Below are 25,662 nucleotides of genomic sequence, written 5' to 3' on the forward strand. Positions count from 1 at the left end.
CGTAGGGCAATCGTCCTTAGTTTTCTTATTTGGCTATATGAACATATGAGATATGGGTAATTGTGAAAGAATCGCTCATGCATCCATCTAGAATCTTCTCTTGGATGGTCTTTAAAGGTCAAAAGGTACTTGGTATAAGTGTTGCGAGTGCATGTAGTCATGTGTTGGTATCCACAATTGCATCAAGTAATAGCTATTATTCATCATCAATGAGTTGGGGTGCCTCTTCATAAATAGGATGAGTAGGGATTGGTCCTCGAAATGGCCTTAATAGACTAATATGAAAAGAAATATGAATTCTCTAGTGAGAAGGTAGGTCTAGCCTATATGTAAGATCATTAACATTTTTGATGACTTTAAATAGACCATAAAATCTAGGAGGCTAATTTCACACCTAGGTTCCTTTCAACACTTTTTAGTCTTCTTTTCTCAATTCTCAATAAAACAAAATGACCAACCTAAAAAGTCATCTTTTTATGCTTTCTATTTTCTTGTTTTTTGTATGTTTATGACTTTTGTATAGCTTATCCAACTTGTTCATGGATGCTTTGAAAGTCTCTAGTGAACTCATCTATAGCTTCTATAGTATGGGAAAGATGCGTGATAGGAGTGGGAGGAGTTTACCATAAAGGATTTTAAAAGGTGATTTCTTTGTGGGGCAGAGCGAGTAGTGTTGTCATATGCAAACTCCAATATGTAAATATACTTATCCCATTTCTTTGGGTGACAAGAAATATAGGCTCTTAGTAAGTCTAGAATGGTGCTATTTATGACTTCTGTTTGACCATTAGACTCAGGATGAAAGGCAGTTGTGAAATTCAACTTAGAGCCTAGGTTACTAAAAAGTGTAGTCCAAAAATTACTATAAAATTTTGAATCTCCATTAGAGATAATGGCTTTTGGTAAACCATGATGTACAAAAATATTTCTCAAAAACAAACATTAGGCAAAATTTGGACTCAAAAAGGGGCCCTCTAAGAAATGCCATGTCAGCTTTTTCTTAAAAAATGGGCTGATGGTTCATTTTTTGCAAATCAAACCAAAATTTGTTGGAGATTATAGATTGAGAATCTACTCTTTGAGATCTTTCCAATGATATATAGTGTGATGGGCAATTCTGCATATTCAAGAAGTTCCCAAATTGGTGATGACATGGCATGTAACTTTTGGAATATGCAAAATCGGGGACTTCTTGAATATGCAAAATTGCTCATCATGCTATATATCATTGGAAAGATCTCGAAGAGTAGATTCTCAATCTATAATCTCCAACAAATTTTAGTTTGTTTTGCAAAAATTTAACCATCAGCCCATTTTTAAAGAAAAAGCTAACATGGCATTTCTTAGAGTTTTTTAGTCCAAATTTTGCCTAATGTGAGCAACTTGATGAGCAATTAGAGTCTTTTTGCAAGGGATGAAGTATGCTTGCTTACTAAAGCGGTCGACTATGGTCCAAATCATGTCATTTTAACTAGCTGGGTTGGGAAAGCCAGTGATGAAATCCATAGAAATTTATTCCCATGGTTCATAAGGGATAGGCAAAGGCATAAGTAAGCCTTAGATTTTACCTTTGTAGCTTTTTATCTTTTGACATGTCATGCATTTAGATACAAATTTAGCTATATCTCTTTTTATTGTAGGCCAATAAAAATCTCAGGTAATAATCTGAAATGTAGAGGATACTCCTCGATGTCCTGCATAAGGGGGTTGGTGGAATTCTTCCCTCATAAATTACCGATGAGGCTTTGTGATGCATAACCTCTTTTAAACAGCATGCCTATGTGAAAAATTTCCTCCTTCATGATTCAACATGACGATGACCTGGTAGCTTGCTTTTTTCTTTTTCCTCCTTGTGCTGAATTTTGCACATTGTCATTTCTACCATTCTTTTGGCTGAACTTAGCTTAGCTAAGCTAAGTCTAGTTTAAGCCTAGACTATAAGGTTTTAAAGCCTTTGACCGTAAGGCTTTACAAATTCTCAAAATCCATATTATAAGCCTTTTGACATCTTAAAAAAGAAGGAATTCAAGAGCATATGACATCTTAAAAAAGAAGGAATTCAAGAGCATATTATGGACTTTAAACAAGTAAAATTTCAAAATTTGGGCCCAGTTAACTCCGATTTTTCAAAGACTTGAAAGGTAGAGTTTCTCAAGTTCCTCGTGCGAGTACGTAAACACTTTGATACTATTTGATGGACGTCACTTGCAAGTTATTCTTCTTGTGAATCACAAAGAAGGAAATTTTTCACATAGGCATGCTATTTGAAAGTGGAATTAGGGGTTTCAAAGCACGAGGAACACATCGGTGGCTTCTAATCAAAGGAGAGAACCAAAAGAAAAGTTGTTTTCTTATATGAAGCATGGTTTTTCCATGAGGAGAGGTGGTTTTTGTTTAAAAGGTGACATTGACTCCTTGCCCTCGATGAAAAGTTTAATCCTATGGTGTAGAAAATTTACCAAAACTACCCATCCTCTGTTTAAAGGTCTTTATGTCCTTGCCTTCCTTACCCTTTGGATTTTTGTGAGATTCTTCAAGTACTTGTACCCATAGCTCTGATACCACTGTCAGGATCTTTGTGCAATTTGAAGAATTAATCCCTCACAACTATCTATCAATAGAACTATACCTTTAACTTAAAACAATTGACAAGTTCAAGCATAGTATAAAGATAGAAATCAAAGTAGACATCACCATAGACAAGTATTGGGTTGAACTTCCCCCTTTGAGAAAGTGGCTCCTCCCTTCTTTGCGAGAGTATTTTAAACATGTATTTTCAAAAGTAGCCCAAAGAACCGTTAATAGTGTACCTTTTCCAAAATTGGCTTGTTTACACAAAAATAGATGGACTAACCATAAACACTAGTACAATTAATAAACTAATGTGTGAACCTAAAAATAATGGCTAGCTCATATGTACAATGCTAGCACATGTATACAAAATATTGGGCACAAGGCCATAGTCCAAAATAATCAAAATTGTGGTATGAACCACTCAAAATAGATGCTCAATAAATAGAGCCATGTGACGCACGCATATTCCATGAATGTTGAGAGATTAACGTGACCACACATAGATCATCATCCATGGGAGACACACTTCAACCGTGTGCTAGCATTGATAGAAGACACTACAACCATGCGAATACTCATCACTCATACACCTACTTACAATAAACAATAATGTTAGTTGCAACACACACAAATAATCCTTCCAACAAACACAAATAGTTAGGCCCAATAATGCAACAAGTCAATACCAATCATGCATATACTATCCATGTAGAAAAAGTGAAAATCACCCATGTATCATAGGTAGTACAATGGTGTCAAAAAAATCCCCGATCGACCATATGAGAGGTTTGTAGCTAACAATATTAGCATCCAAAAAGTACACATTTTTTCTTTGGGTAAATGTAGCATTCAATCACAAAGTTTAAAAGGCAATATCTCTCACTATTTTAAGTTTTATTAAGTTCTTTCTTTACATCTTCAATATTATAGTCTCAGTATTAACGTTGATGTTATCCTCAAAACTGCCCTTTTTTTGTGAGGCTTTTTGTTTGTTTCATAGCCTTTCTATCACCCTTTATATCACCATGGGTACTAAATTCAAGGACAACGAGGCTTCCAATGCAAGGGTTATGGGCTGGCTTTGACAAATTTTGGACAAATTACCAAAAATAACCGTTATCGACCCTTGGTAGACTCTCGTAAGTTGATATTTCTCTTATACTAAATCATGTCATAACACTTGATTTTCAACCTACATTCCAAGCCATGTCGTCATGCTAGTGGCACTTATACAAAAAAAGAAAATACCTTTCTTTCGCATATTCAAGATTTAACATTGTGGATTTGAAAACTTAATGAAAATATGTAAAGAGAATTATAAGAACCTTGAATAAAAACAAACAATTAAAAAAATGAAATTATGTAAGGAGAATAACTCAAGAACCATCAATTAAAATAAGCATAAAAATATGATATAAATGTCAATTTTATTGTGAGAGGCAAGTTCATGTTTTATTGGATCCCAAAGAAGATGAGGCGGCCTAGCTCTAGTGTTGTACATGGACTGAACCCTTGTCCCCAAATAATGCACTGAAGCATGTAAATGTCCGTCTCTTAGCAAGTGTAATCATCAAATCTAAACAAAAATCAACGGGCTTATATGGATTGCTTAGTAGCGGCCATCTTGTAGAGGTCATCCACAAACATGTTCAGGTTTTTGTCAGAGCTGCCATGGTTTTTCGAAATTGCTTCTCTAGAGCTATCCCTTAAGTTGGCGGCCCTGACCCGCATCTCTTGTGCATCTACTCCTTGCATGAGTTTTCTTATCGCATGCTCCACCTCCTCTGGCTCCGGCTTGTTATTGGAATCCCGCAGAAGCTCAAACCCAAACTTCCATTCATGAACCAACATCCAGCAGTTGGTAACTTGGTCGACAATTTGGGGCCATGCGAGCATGGGCACCCCCATGATCATGCTCTCGAGTAAAGAGTTCCAACCACAGTGCGAGAAGAACCCCCCCACGGCTGCGTGCCCTAGAACGGCCAACTGGGGAGCCCAGTGAACAACTTTCCCTCGATTCTGAGTCAGTTGCAGGAAATTCTGAGGAAGGGCTTCAGAGATGTCGAGGATTTGTTCAAGGACGGAGTCTTTTCTGATAACCCACAAGAAACGCTGATTGCTCGCCATGAGACCCTTTGCAACCGCCCGGGTCTGGTCTTTTGAGAGACGAGTGAGGCTACCGAATGACACATACACTACTGAGGCATCCGGCTGTTTGTCCAGCCATTGCATGCAATTGTCATATTCCTCTTCCCAGAGGCTCGCCCCACTGCCGCCTTCTTGCTCTTGCTGAGGATCCTGCTCTTCTTGCTCGTTATCTGAACTCTTGACGGAAGACGCTGGTACTAATGGCCCCAGAGCATAAAATTTCGGCCCGAGTGCCTCACATGGCTCTGGCTCCAGCTCCTTGAAGGTGTTTCCCACTATGCACACGCATTCATCAAGGTGGCCAATTGTGTTCTTTATCCAGTTCACTGTCGTAGTTAGGGCTATGTCACCTAGTCCTACATAGTAGGGAAAGTATGCTCGGTGTAGCTTTGATAAGCCAGGAATGCATGTAACCATGGCCTCCATAGACATGTCCTTGGGCGCAAATGGGGGCACTGCATGCACCATACAAAATCAAAATTTGTAACTGATTATTGGTATAATTCCTATCCCTCCATGTGACAAGTAACAATTAACTGAATAAGGTCAAAAAATATGAATGAAATGAGCAGCGTAAAACAGAGATCATGGTGATGATGATCATCATACCCTCGCGTTCGAGGGGATCGTAGCCGCCGTTGGATCTTCTGATGGTGTCGAGGAGGGAGTGGATGGTGAGAATGGTGGCGGATTGGGGCCAGAAGCAGCAGCGAGGGAGGTTGAGCTTGTTGGCGATGGCGCGGACGGAGTCGAGGAAGACATCACCGATGATGCACGTGATGGGGGGCACATGCTCGTCTTCCATGAGCTTCTTCAGCTGCAGCTCGATCTCTACGCCTACCCTCTCCAGCATGCCAATGTACTCGCTGCTCACCACGTGGCGGTCCGAGTCAGCAGACAGCCCGTCGGGGACCCCTATCAAGCGCACTGATTCGTCCAGCTGTGCGTTCTTGTTGCGTAGAAGCAGGCGCGCGAGGGAGTACTCGATGGTGATGAAGGTGACCAGCATTCCACTCGCTGCGAGCCGCTTCGCAAGCTGCATCATGGGGTTCATGTGGCCCTGCGCGTTGGGCAGGGGCAGCAAGACAACGTGAGGCCTGAAGTGGGTCAACTTAGCAGAGTTGGAGCAGGAGGAGGGTGCGCTCTGAGACGATGTCATGGTTGCGCTGATTGCGAATATCCTTGATTGATTGTGTGTGCGTGTGCGTGTGCGTGTGCGCGTGTGTGTGTGTGTGTGAGAGAGAGAGAGAGATCAGAGAGTCTTAGTTGTGGGCACTGCTAGGTTGATTGGCTCGCATTGCAGGACTGGGTGGTGTGATCCTATATTATATATAGTGATAGGAGTATGCTTTCGCCATTGCGTCGTTTCAATCCTGCCGAGACCATGGCATTGAAGTCATCGCTTTCTGCTGAAATGTCCATTTGTGATTAGGGCCGGCTGTTCAAAGCTAAACTACAGCATAGTCGTGCACGTACGCGGTCTCATAATCCTTCAGAAAAACACACACGCACACACACACACACACACACTCACTCTCTCTCTCTTTCTCTGATCCCTCCGAATATGGAGAATATGATGATGCCAATTGCCGTGAATTTGGAAGGTTTCCTTCCGAAGGTTTCCAAAAATCATGTTCGCCACTACAATCGAAATTTGCAAACGTCATGATTCCTGTTCTAATTCCAATTTCCAGAAGCATGAGGCTACAGCACTTCCAATGGCGATGAGGCGGCCGGTGTGAACACCAAATGTGGGTTTGTCTCGGATAGCGACGACGGGCTCCTTCTCGTTTCTAAATATCCTGAACCAACCAAACGTAAACCGTATTTCAGGAGAAAGCACGCCCCTACTGGGAAGAGGAGAGGTGGGCTCAGATTTGCACCTTATTTAATAGTGATCTATCTTCAGTCTATCAATGTATATGTTTCTGTTGACAACCAAGGCACAAGGAAAGGAGAGAAAAAAGAAATTTTGGATTTTTAAAAAATAAAATAAAAAACTCATGGATTAGACCCTTTGTATTCCGACTTTCGTTATTTGTGTTTTTAGTATGTGTGCGTATACCCAAGTGTATGAGAGAGAGAGAGAGAGAGAGAGAGAGAGAGAGAGAGAGATGCCTAGAGACGTAAGTGTTAAAAAATGATAAAAGATAGAGAGAGAACGTCACCTCTTTGTTCAAAAAAAAAAGACATCAAGATGCCCTTTTGATGAACAGAAACAAAAACGAACCATGTTTAAATCTAACCCAACCCGAAACCTAACCTAACCACTCGAGTTATACATCTAGATCATATGGAACTAGATCACATAGACAAGAACCCAAAATACAAATGGTCCATATCCTTGGAAAGTATTTCAACCCACATCAAACAAAGCTAGAACACAAAAAAACAAATCATACCAAGTAAGACCTATAAGCCATTACATTGCAAGATTGGCATGCAAGCATCACACATGCTATAATCAAAATGAACCTAAACAAAAGGCCAAAAGTGTAACATCCAAATACCCAGTGAGTTACAAAATAAGCACTTGAAATACAAAGTAAAGAGATAAATCCTATGGATCCTATAGATTCTTTAAAAGAGAGAGTGCCAGTATGCCATTCTCCACCACAGCTCTATTGTGGAAAGCATAGGATCACCCCATCTCTCTTTGATTTGGGGATTGAGTTACCTACCAACAATATACCCCATGGCAAAGGGGAGTGCCTCAAGGAATCAAGATTTGAAAGGACCCAAAAGCACAAGAAAAATATGCCTTGTGGTGGTCCAGCAAATACTTACATGGTGAGGATTGATGGCCCCCCTCTTCATAACCCTGTGCAAGTAGATCATCCCCTCCCAATGGATGTACCACATGAAGACTACTCATTTTCAAGACCTAGACAACCAATCTAGAGAGAACCTTTGCGTGCTTACACTTCAAACAACATCAGGAGCATCACAACAGACTTGATTCAGAGCTACATATTGGGTGCTACTTCAATGCTATCAAAGGACTCGAGCTTGAAATACTCAGGGAAATAAGTGACCCTTTTGTTTACCTTTACACAAAAATGTAATGCATGCAATGTTTGTCTTTATGTGCATCACCTTTCATGTTCATTTGACTTCATGATCACTTCGAATCAAAATTGAGGGATATAAAGTATTTAAGAAAAAACAACGTGGATATAACCTTCTCTCTCTCTCTCTCTCTCTCTCTCTCTCTCTCTCTCTCTCTCTCTCTCTCTCTCTCTCTCTCTCTCTAATTGCACACACCTGAAATCATTGAATGTAGCGAAATTAACACCTGAAGGTTGGTTGAGAGATCCCTGCCCCCTCCGTGCAACGAATTCGAGGGTGCTAGCAGTTATTAAAACCCTAAGATCTCTCTAGATAATTGTCATGCATAAACATGCATAAATCAGGCATAAACTCAACCACCCACGAGCCCAAGGGATGAACACATGAATAATAATGAAATACATCATACATCTACCTTGATGTCCCATACCATCTAGAGGTATATCTCCAATCCAATAATGTGAAATGGTAGATGAGTAGATATGGACCTCTACACAAGAGACCATAGCATAAGCCTCCAAGCCCCCTTGAGTGTGCCCCATGCCCCTATTATATAGGAGGGTCCTCAAGTGACTCTTGACTCTCCATTTTCCATGTGTGACCCTTGGATGCCTGACCCTAACCTTAACCCTTAAGGTTAGTCCTAACCCATGCTCCACTAGAGCTTGTTCCCATGCTCCCATGCTCACAAGCCTAATGTGGGTTAGCCTCCTAGTATATGCACACATAATGTGTATATAACATAGCACACATAATGTACATATAACATACTTCCCTTCTCTCAAAACATTGCATTCTTGCAATGAAAAGAAGGAGAACTGCGCTGAACAATCTCAACCGACTCCCAAGTCGAACCCTCAATTTTCCTATCTTTCCACCTAATTTTAACCTCAGGGATTAGTCAACTACAAAGTTTCCTTTCCCTGAATTCAAGTACCTCATCAGGTTCATGTGGAACATAGGATAATTCATCCACTTCAACGAGTTCTTGAGGAGTAACTGTGTTATCCTCACCTCCCAGTTTCCCTTTCAATCTATCGATATGAAAGACTGGATGAACTCTAACAATTGGAGGTAGTTTTAATTCATACGCAACCGTGCCAATCCGATGTATAACTCAAAATGGACCACAATATCTAGGAGATAAATTCGAGCATTTTTCCATTGACAAAGTTTGAGAATCTTTAGGAACATTAAAATAAACCAACGCTCCTGGTTCAAAAGACCGAGATAAGCGTCCCCTATCAGCATAAAAGCGTGCCCTATCATGAGCACTCCTGATAGAATCCCGAGCTTCGGTCAGCATTTCCTGCATATCTCGCAAGAAATCCCTCGATGCATCAAGCTCGATGTCCTTAAGACCGACATCAATAGGTGCCCTTGGTTAATACCCATATATAAGTATGCACGGACTAAAAAATAATAGCCGTAAATTTAAAACTATTATAGGCAAATTCCATGATTAGAATATTTTCCAATATGATGATTTTCTAGAGACATATGCACGAAGCATATACACTATAATCTGATTCATACACTCTGTTTGCCCATCAAACTACTGCGGATGATCAAAGCAATTCACATTCAAAGTAACTTCCTCGTTGTAAACCTTTCGGAGTAAAGTAGGAAAGTATGGCATTATAACAACCAAAACCAGGGATTCATCGGCGCCTCGACATACCCACATCTGCATATGGAATAATCGACGTCTCGAGTTACCCATATCAACATATAGAGTCATCAACGTCTCGATGAGTCACATATGTCCATCCGTAAACAATCAGGTTGACTATATAAATCACCTAAAGTACGGAACTAGAGAAAGAAATGCCAATAAAGGAAGAATCCAAATTTCCTTATCCGAACACAACAAGATAAACTTGTTTGAACTCTAAAGAAAGAGATTTCAACAAGTGATAATGCTGATGAGATTACCCTCATCAAAACATGCAGGCTATAGATAAAAGAAATTTATCTAGAGAATGCCCACAATATAACTTCTAGTAAATTTAGAAAATAAGATTGTCTTTGAATGTTGAGGTCAACATGCTAAGTGATGTAAGCAAAGCAACAATCTTGAGCCCAAATTATCCCATAAGATAATATATGTGAGAGATCACTAGCGTCCCATACCACCATGATACCACCCATACATACCTTAACAATTTGAAACTCCCTAGTATGCCGTCTAGGAAATATGGATAAAATCCTCTATAAAAGGAATAAGATGGCCTTATCCAGACTTTCACATACTAAACCTGTCTCTATATACTTGAGACTACATCAAGGAATAACTCCTTCTGAGTACATCATTAGAAAAGAAATTAAATTATTGGTGCCTTTCTAATGATAACTACCCAAAACACAATAAAGTTAGGGTAGAAAAATAACTCACCTAAATATATAAGTAACTAGGTATCCAAGTTGGAATATATACAAGAGTACAAAAAATATACTCCAAAATTACGTGCAAAAAAACGAAGGCAAATGCTACCTTCAAGGTACATGAAATTATCCAAAAGATCCTTATAAAACCATGGATAAAAGCATAGAAGCTCCTTAAATCCATGAAAACCATAGTTGATCATAAAAAACAATGCATACCATCTAATGGACATAAATCATGCCAAAAGAAGCATTAAAATTGGTAGCCAACTCATCAATCCGGAGTATATGAACGTTGTGTTGTTCAAATAAAAACTCCAAAGTAAGTAAGTGAAACACATGTGTGTAGCACTCAATAATAAACCCCTAGACACAAGTGATCTAGGCAGAACCTGATGAGTCCATATAAAACTTGGAAAACATCCAATAAAATCCACCAGAATAAACCGATCAACTAACCCATGATAGAATTTGTCTTAGGCTTAAGAAATTAAGCACAATCCACACTTAAATAAGTGTAAAATAAATTATCATGGAAAAGTGTCAAAGGTGAAACACACTTTGAACGCAAATTATAGCCATCAAAAGAAATTAAGGAACATGTCAAAAAAGAATGGCTAAACAATGGTAAAAAATCATGAATACATCGTTTAGAATTAATCTAAACATAAATATCCATTAATACGAGGTATAATCGTATTAATAATATGTGAATAACCCGCATCTATCTAATGTCAGTACGAGAAAACGTACTTCAACATTAAATAACCCTCGAAAATATTAAATTCTTGAGAATAAGAAATATTATGATTTTTCTCAAATTTTCTCAAATTTTATAGGGTCTCAAAATATAATAATTTTGAATTCCACCAAACCTATCTTATGGCATTCCAAACATATATTTTTTTCAGAAAATTTTTAGTAATTAAATTTACCAAAATACCATTGATATTTTAAAAATACCAATTTTTTAGGATTTCTAAAAATAATTTCTAGAAATTTTCTAATTTTTCCAGAGAATCCCATCGTTCTTGAAATTTCCAATTTCGCCCGACAATTCTCAAATCCAATGAAAATTTATAATTTTAATGGATTTTTTTAATTTTTTGGGTCAAAAAATATATTTTTGAAGGAATTTGAATGGTCACGGGCGCCTGAATGGACACACCACATGCCAAACACCAACCCCACATTTTTCCCAATTTTAAAATAACCTTTGTCTAATTTTCTACTAAATTTTAGGAATTTTTTAAACTTTTTAAATTACCCCGAACGTATTTAAAATACGAACGGTCAAAAAATTTTGGAATTCCAACAATTTTCCCGGAATACGGAAAGCCAAAACTTTTGGAAAAATGAAAAGACAAAAAAAATCGGAATGTGAAAGGTCAAAAGTTTTCGGAATACGGAAGGTCAAAAGTTTTTCCAGAATTCGAAAAGCCAAAAGGTTTTGGGAAAACGAAAAGCCAAAGTTTTTACGGAAGATGAAAAGCCAAAAATTTTCAAGAAGAAATTACCAAGAATTTTTCAAAGATTTTTTTCCTCAAATCCCATATTTTTCAGTATTTTTCAGGCTTTTTTCAAGCTTTTTTTTGAAAAAAAATTCAAAAGCTTTTTTTAATTAAAAAAACTCATTTTTTAAAAAAAGTAAAAAAAATAATAAGCTTTTTTTTGCTTATTATGGTTTTTGATTTTTTAGGGGGGGCATTTTTTTCCGCCGGCTGCTGCTGTGCGTCCCCCCCCTCCGCCTGTGGGCCGACATGAACATGAGAGAGGAAGAGAGAGTCCTCTCTCCTCTCCCCTCTCTCCTCTCCTTCTCTATCCACATACTTTCCTCCTCTCCCCTCTCTCCTCTGTTAACCACAGGGAGATTAACTTTAATCTTTTGATTAAAGTTCTTAATTAAACTTCACTTAATCATAATTATCATTAATTATGATTAATGTTTAAAAAAATCATTTTTAAGAGAAATTCTCACGAAAAAAGGAAGGAAAAATCAGATTTGAGAGGCGGAGAGAGTCCCACGCACACGGGAGAGCATCTCATGCATCAACACGCTGTCCCCTATACTGAATTTCAGTAGAAAATTGACAGAAATTTGATCGCATGCCCGCGGAAAAAACCCATAAAAATGTATAAAAATATATTTTTAATCATAAAAATGCTCAAAAAATTCTTTAAAAATTAGAAAAAATTTCTAAAATTTCTAGAAATTCAGGGAATCCATTCTATCAAAAATATCCACCATAAAATATGTGGTATTGTTGTAAAAAAATCCATTAATGCTCGATTTAAACCGTAAAAAATAGAAAAAAATAGCATTAACTCACGAAATTCCCCCGCAACGTCAATTCGTCCATTGAATTGTAGTAATACATGTTCCAATCACCATATCGATGATCCACGTGCAATTCATCAACACAAATCAATAAAATAATATTTTATTAGTAAATATTAGAATTTACTAAAAAAATTCAATAACAATTAAATAGAGATTGCTCTGATACCACTGTTAAAACCCTAAGATCTCGCTAGATAATTGTTATGCATAAACATGCATAAATCAGGCATAAACTCAACCACCCAACCACCCCCGAGCCCAAGGGATGCACACATGAATAATAATGAAATACAATCATACCTCTACCTTGATGTCCCATACCATCAAGAGGTATAACTCCAATCCAATAGCATGTAGTTAAAGTGTGAAATGGTAGATGAGTAGATATGGACCTCTACACAAGAGACCATAGCATAAGCCTCCAAGCCCCCTTGAGTGTGCCCCATGCCCCTATTATATAGGAGGGCCCTCAAGTGACTCTTGACTCTCCATTTCCCATGTGTGACCCTTCCCCTAACCGGCGCTTCATGCAAACTTCAAGATAGTCACACCACTTACACACCCAATATGAAATTGCCTTTTTCATAGATTTAGCAGTCCTTAAAACAATCTTTTAATGAAACCATAGTATCACTGATCATAATCCTCCAAAATATCCAGTTGAATTCCAATTTCCAATCATTCCTTGATTGGTGTACCTATGGCATCATTGGCAACTAGAATGCTCATCACCTGTTCACCCAGGGGCCTTTTTTCAATAGTTCCTAGCTCATAGTACCCAGAAATATATTCACTTATAAAAATCCAGATAGACTCTCCGTTGAAGATCAGCAAGATCAACCAGCAGATCCATATAAAAAAGCCATGGACTCATCCGTTGAAGACCAGTGAGGTCAATCAACCAGATCCATGCCCGAGTTCAGAAAACAACTCTAACACCTTGTTTCATTTTCTTTCTCGATGCACGCGTGGGTATCTTCGGTGACCCAAAGCCCGAGCATCGTATGGTCAGCACCCTCACAGGTCACCTATAGCGCTTCGCTCATAGGCTGCTTCCTTGGTCCCTCATCCACCGTACTGGAAGCTCACCATTTAAATCGAACTGAGGCTGGTCAAGACCTCAGCGGACCTTGCTACACGAGACGTCCTCCATTGACTCTCCGTCGGCTGTTGCAACTTTATCACTTAGGTCTCGACCTCATTCACAAGACAGTCAAAATGCTTCCCAGCATTCTTGACATAAAACAGTCATTTAAAAACAGGTCATAAATACAGTTTCTATAATGAACTCTCGTCTTTCCACATTGTTTCACATCAATCTACATTTCTTAATCCGCGTCCAATCATATGTATTCCCATCATCCTTCATCCATTCTCATCCAATCACATCATCTTCCATCTCATCACATCTATCCTTATCACATCTCATCCATTCATATCTACCCCAATCCATATCACATCACATCACATCCATTTCACATCAGATCTCATCCATTCACATCTATCCCGATTCACATCACCACATCTCATGCATTCACATCTATCCTGAATCACGTCACATCCATTCACATCACATCCATTCACATTCATTTATATCACATCCATCACATCACATCCATTCATATCCATCATATTCATTCTCATCACCATCCCATCACATACATTCTATCCACATTACATCACATCCACATCTATCCACATCATATCTCATTCATACACATCCCATCTCATTCATCCACATCCATCCAGTCATTCACATGCACGACTATTCACATCCATCCATTCATTCACATTCACATCTCATCATATTCACATCCACATCCCTTTACATCACATCACACCCACATCCCTTTACATCACATCACATCCACATCCCCTTTACATCACATCACATCTCATTCCATATTTGCATCCACATCCATTTACATTATCACATCCACATCCACGTCCATTTACATCACATCACATCCTATCACATCCACATCCACATTCATTTACATCCTATCACATCCACATCCACATTCATTTACATCACATCACATCCTTTCACATATCCTCACATCTCACTCTCATCTCTTCATTCACATCCACATCCATTTATATCACATCCTTTCACATATTCTCACATCTCATTCTCATCTCTTGATTCATATCCACATCCAATTTATATCACATCCTTTCACATATCCTCACATCTCATTCTCATCTCTTCATTCACATCCACATTCATTTCACATTTAGTAACATTTTGTATTTTTGATACCGATGGGACTTTTCTAATATTTCTGCCAATTGCTTGGCCTAGGTAAAGGTTCTTTTTCTCAACGGATATTTTCATATTCTTTCTTAATTTTCTCAAGTGAAAAATATTCAATATTCTTCTTTTTGAGTAAAAAATTCATGGGATTTACAAAAATCAATTCTACCTATATTTCCTAATAATGCTCAAAATTTCACTTTTGATAAATACTCATCATAATTTGAATTATGCTAAAAATTTCTCTTTTTTCCATTTAATTTCTTGGATCTCAAATATCATGGGAATTCCTCTTTTTATATTTAATTGATTGAATTCTAAATGTCATGGGAATTCCTTTTTTATTATCAAATAAATTTATCTAAAATTCATCTTTTCTTTAATAAAAATATCCATTATTTCAATATGCTAAGAATTCCACTTTTCCCATTTAAATGATTGAATTCCAAATATCATGGGAATTCCTCTTTTATCATTTAAATATTTCTCGAGCATAAAATAAACTTATCTAAAATTTCTCTTTGAATTTTAATAAAATATCCATTAATTCAATATGCAAAGAATTTCACTTTTTCCATTTGAATGATTGAATTCCAAATGTCATGGGAATTCCTCTTTTATCATTTAAATAAAATTACCATAATTCTCTCTTTTCTTAATTATTTAATTATGCATAAACCTTAAAAATTAGTTTTCCATTGAATGTGATGAAAATCATTCTTTTAGCATAGGATGACCAATCCTAGAATATGGTAGGAAGTCCTCTTTTCACGTTATGCATAAGAATGAATTATGTATCAATTTCTTAAAAATTTTCCCATAACTCTGCTTTGCTATTACTGATAATTTTTAATATTTTAAAAAAGAATAAACTTAGTAATACAATTATGATAGTATAACTATCTTCTAAACTTAAATCCAATTTATGGATTTAAATCATAAGATTATCATAATTTTAGAACCATAAAAGTATAAAAAGCCACTTTCTTGATCTCTAGCTTCACAAGCTTAGAGTTTGATTTGTGAATTGAGAATTTATCAATGAGAAGCATCATTTGAATAGAGAATTGGTCATAGGAATGACCATTCTTTTGGGGTTAGAGAGATAAACATAAAAAGAATCCTAATTAATCATAAATGTAAACTTTTCTTAATTATTCATTACAACTCTTAAGAAAAGCTTGATTTGCATTATAAACACTTAATTTAGAAACTTCTCAAGCTTGAGAGGGGTTGAGAAGTGAAAACATTGAGAATAGTAGAGAAACGTCGTGAAATTACACCTTACCTCTTGATTTTGCTTGCTTCTCTATCTTAGAAGAAGCCCCCAACCAATCAATTGGTTAGTATGTTGAGAAGAAAGCTCCAAGGATGGTTGAAGAGAGAGAGAGAGAAGCTCCACTCTCTCCAAAAGTAGAGGATTTTTAAGGGATAATAGAAAATATCATTATTTTAATGTAATATTGGCATGGTATAGTTCACAGATTTTTTACAAAAGACTAGGGATCTATTTATAGGTGAGGGAGGCCACTAACTGAGTCCAACAAAGTTCTAGAATTTTCCAGCTTCAGTTTGGCTGAATTTGGATCAGTTTGGCTCCCTTTTTTATTTGGTTTGATCCAGGAGAGAGGAGAGATAAAAATATCTTAATATTTTTTATTTAAAAACTCATTCACATGTGTGAAATAGGTGCCTCCTTAAAGTCTCCCCCCCTCCTTACCAAGGTGTCAAAAATTTATCATTATACCAAAATATCTCATTTTTTTAAGTAATATCTCATAGTTTTTAACTAATAAACCTTGTACTCAGTCAACTCTTCATCTTATGTGAGCATTTACTCATTTTTGGGTATTTTCTTTTATTCTTTGGATTTATCTCATTCCCACACTTGGATTAATCCAATTGGTCCCCATAGGAACCTTAATTGGACCATAATCCAAAATTTTCAAAAAATCTTGATCCTTAGGCTAAGGTCCTTTATATACATTTTCAATTAATTCCAAATGCACATTGGAAAGTTCTTTTTGAATTTTTGTTTCAGGGGAAACCATTTTAGACACTAGGAGGATTTTTATATCAAAAAATATCTCAATTTTGGATTACCTCTCTCTAGACATTTTCTCTCTAGGCTAAAACAAGATCTTTCTTTTATTTCAGAGAGGGGAATAATTACAAGAACAGAAGGGGAGGTTCTTACACCTGTACACCTCAAAAGATGGAGGGAGGAATCTTCCATTAGCAAAAAGCGTGGACGTCCAATGTGGAAATAAAAGCGAGTTGACGGACTCCACTACTAGCACGATGGGTTGATGAGCACAGGAGGTGTCGATGAGTGGCGTGCACTTGGGGTCGATGACCATACATGGAGGTGTCGATGAGTGGCGTGTAGTCTTTTGCTACGATGAGATGAAGTGAAAATGCAGAGATATGCACGACAAAGGCATCTAATGTGGCCATGAAGTGCCACATCATATTTTTGAATATCGGCAATATGACATGGTAGTTCACGGCCACATCAGATATGATGTGGCTATTCGGTAATATGACGTGGCACTTCTTGGCCACATCAGATGCCTTTATCGTGCTATAAGTGGAGGCCTCACTGGATGTTTTTCATAGAGCACTGGATGTTGTCGTTCCATAGTTGAGCACGCAAGCCAGTGCCTATTCACAGATGTTTTTGTTCCATAGTCGAGCATGTAAGCCAACACCTATTCACTAATCCAACGCCTATTCACTGTTGCCCTTCCATGGGGAAAAATACGCAGTGTAGATGCGTAATCAGAGAGTTCACCTCCAAAGGTCACACAAAGCCAACATCTTAGAATTAAACTCAATCAAGATGTAGGTGTTGCCAATGAAAAATGGTGGCAACCCAGAGACACACTGGGGCAACATCATATTGTCAATGCTCAGCAACATTAGGACCTCAATGGAAGGCTTCTTGGGCCCTTTTATTTGGCAGTTTAAAGGAGTCAAACCTTTTCTCTTAAGAAGAAACGTTTTCTAATTAGAAGCTTCAAAACGGCTACTTTATTCGAATTTGAATTTTGGGGGGAAAATGAAATTTAAAATCTAGCGGATAAAACCATATCATGTAACATATCTATGGAAAGCTCTTGATGCGTAGATCACGGATCTGTAATCTCCGCTCAAATCGGAGCTTGTATGTAGAAGTTATGGAGGTCCGAAAATTGTAAAATTGCCCCCCCTCCCTTTTTGGGGAAAAAGTGCACCCTTTGACCACTCTTACACCTCTCTTAAAAACCCAACATTTCAGTCCACATGGCAACCCCCCATTTGGCTATTCCTTAATCACTTTGATTAGGCTTGGGCAAATTAAAGGGCCCAAGAAGACCCCATTCACTTCCTAATGTATGACATGGTAGTTCGTGGACACGTCACATGCTCGACCATGCACAATTTGGGTAGACACTGTGACAAGTAGTTTCATACTCTATTTTTTCTTTCACATACCTCAAGGACATTCTTTAAATCAACAAAAACAACCAAGTTTTATAGCTACATCAATGTTATTACCTACTTCTTCTTCTTTCTTTAAAAAATGACTAAGGAGAGGATCGGCTTTTACAGTACATGTAAAGGAAAGAAAGCAAATCTAATTATACACTTAACTTATATGTTCAATGAGAGGATCGGCTTTTACAGTACATGTAAAGGAAAGAAAGCAAATCTAATTATACACTTAACTTATATGTTCAATGAGAGAGAGAGAGAGAGAGAGAGAGAGAGAGAGAGAGAGAGAGAGAGCTTAATTTTCAAGCTAGGAGTATGAGAGATCTTTGATTTATATCCCAAAAGATTTTGTGTACTCGTTTCTGCAACCTTTAAAATTTGACAATGTAAAGCTAGATGTGCATTCAGCTACACACATTCACTAGATACAAGAAACGCCACCCTCCTTTACCTAGGTTCACTCAAGATATTATGCTAAAGGGTGATCTTCCATCTCAACTTCCACCCAGTTGCCAGATCATTGCATCGAGTTGGTCCCCAGGAAAAAATCACCCAGTAAGTTTTCTTGTTATCTTTCTAAGGAATTGGAGGGCGAACTCGAGTAGCAGCTTTCCTAGTTACTCCTAGCTAGATTGATCCGACCCTCATCCTTGCCCTTTGTGCATCTATTTTATTTGTGCAAAAGAAAGACAAGTCTGCACGTTTATGCATGAAATATAGGACTCTCAAACAATAAACTCATAGTTAAAAACAAGTTCCTAATGCCCAGGATTGAGTATATTCTTGAGCGACTCAATGGTGCAAAGTTCTTTGCAAAGATAGATCTCAAAAGTGGCTATTATCAGCAGGTTTGGATTTTTATGGTTGACATTCCAAAAAATAGCCTTTAGGTTTGAATGCAGCCACTACGAGTTTGTGGTGATGCCATTTGGACTCTCCAATGTGCCGGTGACGTTGAACTCTAGAGCAGCATGAGAAGGATGTTGAAAAGGTCTTGCAATTGTTGCGAGATGTTGCGAGATAAGGAGCTCTACATCAATGCAAAAAAGAGCAAATTTAGAGTAGAGGTAATCCACTATCTAGGATATTTCCATCAGTGAAAACAAGATTTGCCTTGACCTTGAAAAGGTAAGGGCAATTCTCGAATGGGATGTCCCCAAGAATGCTCAGGAGATCCACTCTTTTGTAGGTCTCTATCAAGCATACAGTTCCCACATGGACAAATTTTTAGACCTTGCATCGCTTTTTACACACTTGCTCTCAAGGGTATAAAGATGCTTTGGCAAAAAGTGTCAGTTTTACGGGCAAAGCAATCTAGGCATTCCATGCAATGAAGAAAGTTGCCTCCGAGTCTCCGATTCAAGTTGTCTTCATGAGTTAATCCTTTTTTGAGGTGATTACCGATGCTATCAATTTAGCTATAGGAGCTGTCTTCTAGCAGGAAGGGCACCCAACGGCTTATTATAATTGGAAATTAAATGACACAGAGAAAAATTATTCAGTGTATGACAAAGAGTTATTGGGGGTGATGATGGCTCTTAAGCATTCGAAACCATTTCTTTACGGGATGGAGTTAACAGTTAAGATAGATCATCAGGCACTTAAATGGCTACAAGCGATAGACTAGCCATATGGAGTCAGATCTTCCAACAGTTTGGAGGTATGATTGAATATATTCTTGGTAAGAATAACTTTAGTGCCGATGCTCTAAGTCGCAAAGGTACCATTCAAAGTCTGCAAGAGTCCACTCTGCTTGAAATACAGGGAAAAGATTTAGATAGTACAAAGGCATTGTATGAGGATTCTTTGGAATTGGAGACTTAGTATAGATTGGCCCTAAAGTTAAAACATGGCCACTATACCATTCAAGATGGCTAGTTGTTTTATAAGAACCAATTGTGCATACTAAGGCAAAAGCAACAGATACTTTTGAGAGCTGGGAATCACATACCTGACATTAAAATTTACCCACCCCTTATTGTATCACTTGTACACAAATAGGTTCTTTTGCTTTTGGATCTGCAAAGAGGATGTTCAGGCCACTTGGATGTGTGCATCTATGGTCCATTTTTCTTCGTGTAACATGTGGATGGCCCTTTCATTGTGGTGATAGAATTATTACCTCAGAAAAATAGAGATTGTGAAGGATAGCTTACCTTTCCTTGGGTAGCCTGTACAAATTTGTAAGGGAATTGCACACAATTCTTGTCAAGCTCCACAGAATGCAACAAGTCATCGGAGTACATGTTTAATACATGGCCAAAATAATGCTCGTGCAAACTAGACAAAAAGGACTAATGGTTGCAGTATGGATTTCCTCATGGTCTTCCCACTAGTTGCCTTCCGTTTCCCCTGAGAATGCTCACTGTCACATGTCCAAGATAATGCTTGGGTGGAATAGACAAAAAGGACCCAGTTAAGGTGAGGCAGATCATCTTGCTTGTTATGTTTTATCTTCCAATTTAGTTCTCCATGTTATTAGATAGATATATGCACATAACATTAAGAAAAAAGTATGGTTAGCACTTAGTGAATTTAATTTATTAACTAATGATAGTGTCTTATAAGGGCTCCTTAAGCAGCCAACCATAGAGATTTACAACCCAAAGACTGCCATAGGACACCAACCAACCATAATCCCAAGGTCCCCTTCTTTGCAAGCATTGGAAACACCCATGATTTTACTAAAAATCAATTACAATAACACAAGCTTTGAACCATTACATCCAATCGATCACATGGCACTCTGTCAGAGAAAAGGATTGAGCTTGATTTTTTTCTTGTCTCCTTAAAATTATCCATGACCCTTCTCCTTAAAAAGTGAATAATTCCATAGGTTGGTTAGAATTTGAATTTGGAGATCGGAAACTTGCAGAGCACGAGTCAGCCGAGCCGACTAGTGTTGTGAAAAACCAAGTTCCTTTCATCTATTGTCTTCATAATCTATAGACATAGTTCCATACAATTAGCAAAATATTTCGATTTTATCAACCATCTAACTTTTTTCCTTCTCAATATAAGAATAGAAAGAAAAGAAAGCTACATAGATAGTTTATGACTTGGTGAAAAGTAGACAAGCATGTAGTATAATCATTTTGAAGTAACCAACAAGTTTTCCCTTTTGCTAGAAAGTATACGAGTATCATATACTACGAGTAGCATATTGAGTTTTACCAAGGTACTTAACCAACGTCGTGCAACAAGAATATAGAACTAAATGAATTGGTTAAAATAGTTTTGAATGGACTTGGTGAGGCCTATGGAAATATGGTCCAAAGCATAATTGTACAAAGGCAAAAGCCTACCATAACTATACATAAATGTACAAAGAAAAAGGTCTACCATAGATAAGTTGTAAACAATACTTCTAGAAGACAAGCACATGACCTAGCTTATGAAAGACTCAAAGTGGCAAGAATTGTTGCAAATATCAAGCATTATCCATCCATTAGGAAGCCATGTAAGTCTAATAATGTAAAGTCTATAGCCTTAGAGTCAATCTAGATATTATAACTAAGCAATGTAAGAAGTGAAAATCCCTAGAATCTACCTAGAACAAGGCGTGTAGCTCAAGTGGGGTTAGGAGGATTCCAACCCCCATATAGAGAGCCCAAATTGTAGGAGAGGTGCCTAGAATCATGGGATAAAGATTACGGATGAGTAAAATCCACAATTAGGTGGTAATTCCTTGAACTAAACACATGTGCTCATACCTATTTAAAGGCCTCTACATAATGAATATTTATTTATGTGTGTGCTATTATCATCATCTGACCCTCATTGTATTAATCTTTGAGTCATTAGCATTAATCACCTCTCGTGTATTCATGTCTATTTAAAGGCCTCTACTCAATGGAGATTTATTTATGTGTGTGATATTATCATCATCTTGCCCTCATTATGTTAATATTTAAGTCTTAAGAGGCTGGGGAGGAATCTTACATTCTCTCCCACTTGAAAAACGCGAGATGCCCTCATCTCGCAAATTGGGGGTAATCCCGCAAGATCGGCTTCATTCTCCCAGGTGGCATCTTCAAACGGATAGAACTTCTATTTTACCTCAGAATTCTGTTCCTGAGAATCTTTTCTCGAACATCAAGAATTTTTTCAGGTTGGAGTTCGATCTGTCCTTGGGTTGAAGAGGTTAGGATTTCATCATCAAGCACATGATTTGGGCTTGGTACATATTTCTTTAGAAGGCTTACATAAAATACATTATGAACCTTGAGATGAGGAGGCAGAAGAAGCTCGTAGGCTAAGTCACCTACTTTCTTTGTAATCAGATATGGCCCACAATATCTGGGGGATAACTTCTTGTACTTCCCAAGAGATAAAGAACTTCTTTTGGAGCGTACACGAATGAAGACCATATTTGCTTCTTTGAATTCTCTGTCTGTCCTCTTCTTATCTGCATACTGCTTCGGTCTATCCTAGGCAGCTTTTATATCTTTACGAATTGCCTGCATCTGCTGCTCCATGTCGTCAAGCATCTATCTGGACATCTGGATCCTAATAAATGGGTCGGACCAAGTTAATGGAGTTAAGCAATCTTGTCCATACAGAGCTTTAAAAGGGCTCATCCCGATACTTCGGTGATAAGAAGCATTGTAGGCGAACTCGACTAGGTGCAGATAGCTTAGCCATTTCTTAGGTTCCCTGCCATAGCATGACCGAAGTATATCTTCGATTACTTGGTTTACCCTTTTAGTTTGACCATCGGTCTCAGGGTGATAAGCTGTGCTGAGATCCAAGAAAGTTCCCACTGCTTCGAAAAATGCAGTCCAGAACCTTGAAGTAAACTTGGGATCTCGATCACTTACTATTCTCCTGGGTAGGCCATGCAATCTGAAGATTTCTTTGAGGAACACTCTGGCCACATCCACTACAGTGTAGGTTTCTTTTACTGGAATTAGATGGGCAACTTTGGTTAGTCTGTCAACTACCACAAAAATGGAGTTGTAACCTGATTGCACTGAAGGTAATCCAGTAATAAAATCCATACTGATATATTCCCACTTCATCTGGGGGATGTCCAATGGATGTAACTTCCTAGGCATTTTTACTCTTTCAGCTTTGACTTTCTGGCATGTTAGACATTGACGTACATGATTCAGTACATCCTTTTTCAGACCAGGCCAAAAGAAGCTTTTCTTTACATACATGTAGGTTTTGATGAAACCTGGATGTCCTGCTATAAGGCTGTCATCATGGGCTTCATTCAGAATTTGTCCTTTGTTTCCCTCATCATTGGGAATGCATAGCCTACGATTATAATACATAATGCCATCATCCAGGCTGTACCCTTGAACTCTGTTCAACTCCTGCGGAGTTTTGCTTTCCTGCATAAGTAGGGTAGCAATAGGGCCAAAGAATCTATCCTGTAAGATCTTCTCACTTGCTTCAATTACCAAGGGATTTGACACTACTGAAATTACAAGCAAGGAGGCTTTTCTGCTGAGGGCATCTGCTACCACATTCTCTTTGCCTGGGCGGTACTTGATTTCAAAATCGAGTTCCTGCAGGGTCTGCATCCACCTTCTTTGGCACATGTTGAGATCCTTCTGAGTGAAGATCCACTTTAAGCTCTGATGATCTGTCATCAAAGTGAATCTTTGTCCCAGTAGGTAATGTCTCCACAACTTTGAGGCATAGACTACTGAAAGTAATTCCAGGTCGTGGACAGCATAATTCCTCTCATGCGTTCTGAGTTTTCGGGATTCATAGGCCACTGCATGACCTTCTTGCACGAGTGCTCCTCCTAGGGCAAAACCACTTGCATCAGTTACTACCTCAAAGGGTAGAGAGAAATCTGGCAGCTTCAGAACGGGATTGGTTACCAGGGCGGTCTTCAGCTTATCAAAAGCACTCTGACACCTGGCAGACCACTGAAATGGGGTATTCTTTTTGAGAAGATTAGTCAGGGGGGAAGCTATGAGAGCATACTTTGGTATAAAAATTCTATACCAACCAGTCAATCCCAAGAATCCTCTGACTTCTTTCTGTCTTTGGTTCAGGCCAATCTATTGACTGCTTGGACTTTTACGGAATCTGGAGAAATTCTATCTTTGGATACCAGAAAGCCCAAGTATTCAACGTGGTCGGTAGAGAAAGTGCATTTGCTCTTTTTGGCAAAGAGTTGGTGCTTCCTTAGAATCTCAAGAACTTTTCTGACATGAGTCTCATGGTCAGCTGCATTCTTTGAGTAAATTAGAATGTCATCAAAGAAAACTAGAACAAAATCATCCAAGTATTCTCTGAGGATGTCCTGCATTAGGCGATTGAATGTAGCTGGGGCATTAGTTAATCCGAACGGCATGACAATAAATTCATAATGCCCATAGCGAGTATTGATGGTTGTTTTCGGTATATCTTGATCATTGATCCTAATCTGGTAATACTCGGATTTGAGGTCTATCTTTGTGAAGATCTGGGCTCCATTTAGCTTGTCTAGAAGCTCATCAATTCTTGGAATAGGATACTTATTCTTAACTGTCAACTGATTTAGACCTCTGTAGTCTACACAGAGTCTAAGCATTCCATCTTTCTTTTTCTGAAAGAGAACTGGCGCACCCCAAGGTGAAACACTGGGTCTTACAAACCCTTGTTCTAACAGCTGTCTAAGCTGTTCCTTGAGTTTGATGGCTTCAAGAACTGGCATTTTGTACATGCACAGGGCTACTGGCTGAGCTCCGAGGGTCAATTCTATCATATGATCTACTTCCCGAATTGGAGGCATCTCCGTTAATTCTGCTGGGAATAAATCATCAAATTCACTTAACCATTATGGTTCTTTAGGCTTAAGCTTTGAGTCTACTGGGTTCATTTTGACAACAATTTGCTGCTTCTTCCTAAGTCCTTTCAGCAACCTGGAAGCTTTTACTAACTGAAGGTCTGGGGATCCGGAAACTCCAGTTCCTTGAACTTTGTTCCCGTGAAGGTCATGGAAGGAAATGGTTCCATTGTGACAGTGTATGTTAGCTTGATTTTTGTGGAGCTTATCCATTCCAAGGATCCCGTCAAAAACTCCCAGAGGTAAGACTTTGAACTGATAGTCAGTCACATTACCATCTAGATTGAACTGGATAAGATCTGTCTCATGGTGGTGAGTGAAAAGAGTCTTCCCACCACTGGCCAATTCAACTTGCATAGGTTTCCCTGATTTCTGTTCTAAGACTAGCTTAAGCAAGCATCTAGGGGAAATGAATGAATGAGAACTGCCTGAATTAATCAAAAGTTTAAAAGGCTTACCCTGATACTCTGCTGGAGTATGGATGACTGAGAACTGATGGTTAGGCCCTTGGTTTTCAATTGCAGCATAGATCTACCTTCTTTCCTCTTCTACTACATCTGAAATTGTGACTACTCTGGTTGCTGCTCTGTAGTCTAAATATTCTTTTATGCATACTTTTAT

At 38.2% G+C, this 25,662-nt stretch overlaps 1 protein-coding gene across 1 annotated transcript; it reads right to left on the bottom strand.

Annotated features, from left to right (window-relative positions):
- Window positions 1-4,005: 4,005 nt before the first annotated feature.
- LOC147609923 (UDP-glycosyltransferase 85A7-like) lies at window positions 4,006-6,005 on the bottom strand. The gene is made up of 2 exons (XM_086787081.1): window positions 5,332-6,005; window positions 4,006-5,177 (listed from the first exon to the last, which is right to left on the bottom strand). The coding sequence occupies exons 1-2, from the start codon at window positions 5,879-5,881 to the stop codon at window positions 4,171-4,173; spliced, it is 1,557 nt and encodes a 518-aa protein (XP_086643207.1). The 5' UTR covers window positions 5,882-6,005; the 3' UTR covers window positions 4,006-4,170.
- Window positions 6,006-25,662: the final 19,657 nt, after the last annotated feature.

The sequence above is a fragment of the Cibotium barometz genome, chromosome 50, assembly GCF_041138505.1.
Source record: "Cibotium barometz isolate CiBa-2024 chromosome 50, ASM4113850v1, whole genome shotgun sequence".
Taxonomy (NCBI): domain Eukaryota; kingdom Viridiplantae; phylum Streptophyta; class Polypodiopsida; order Cyatheales; family Cibotiaceae; genus Cibotium; species Cibotium barometz.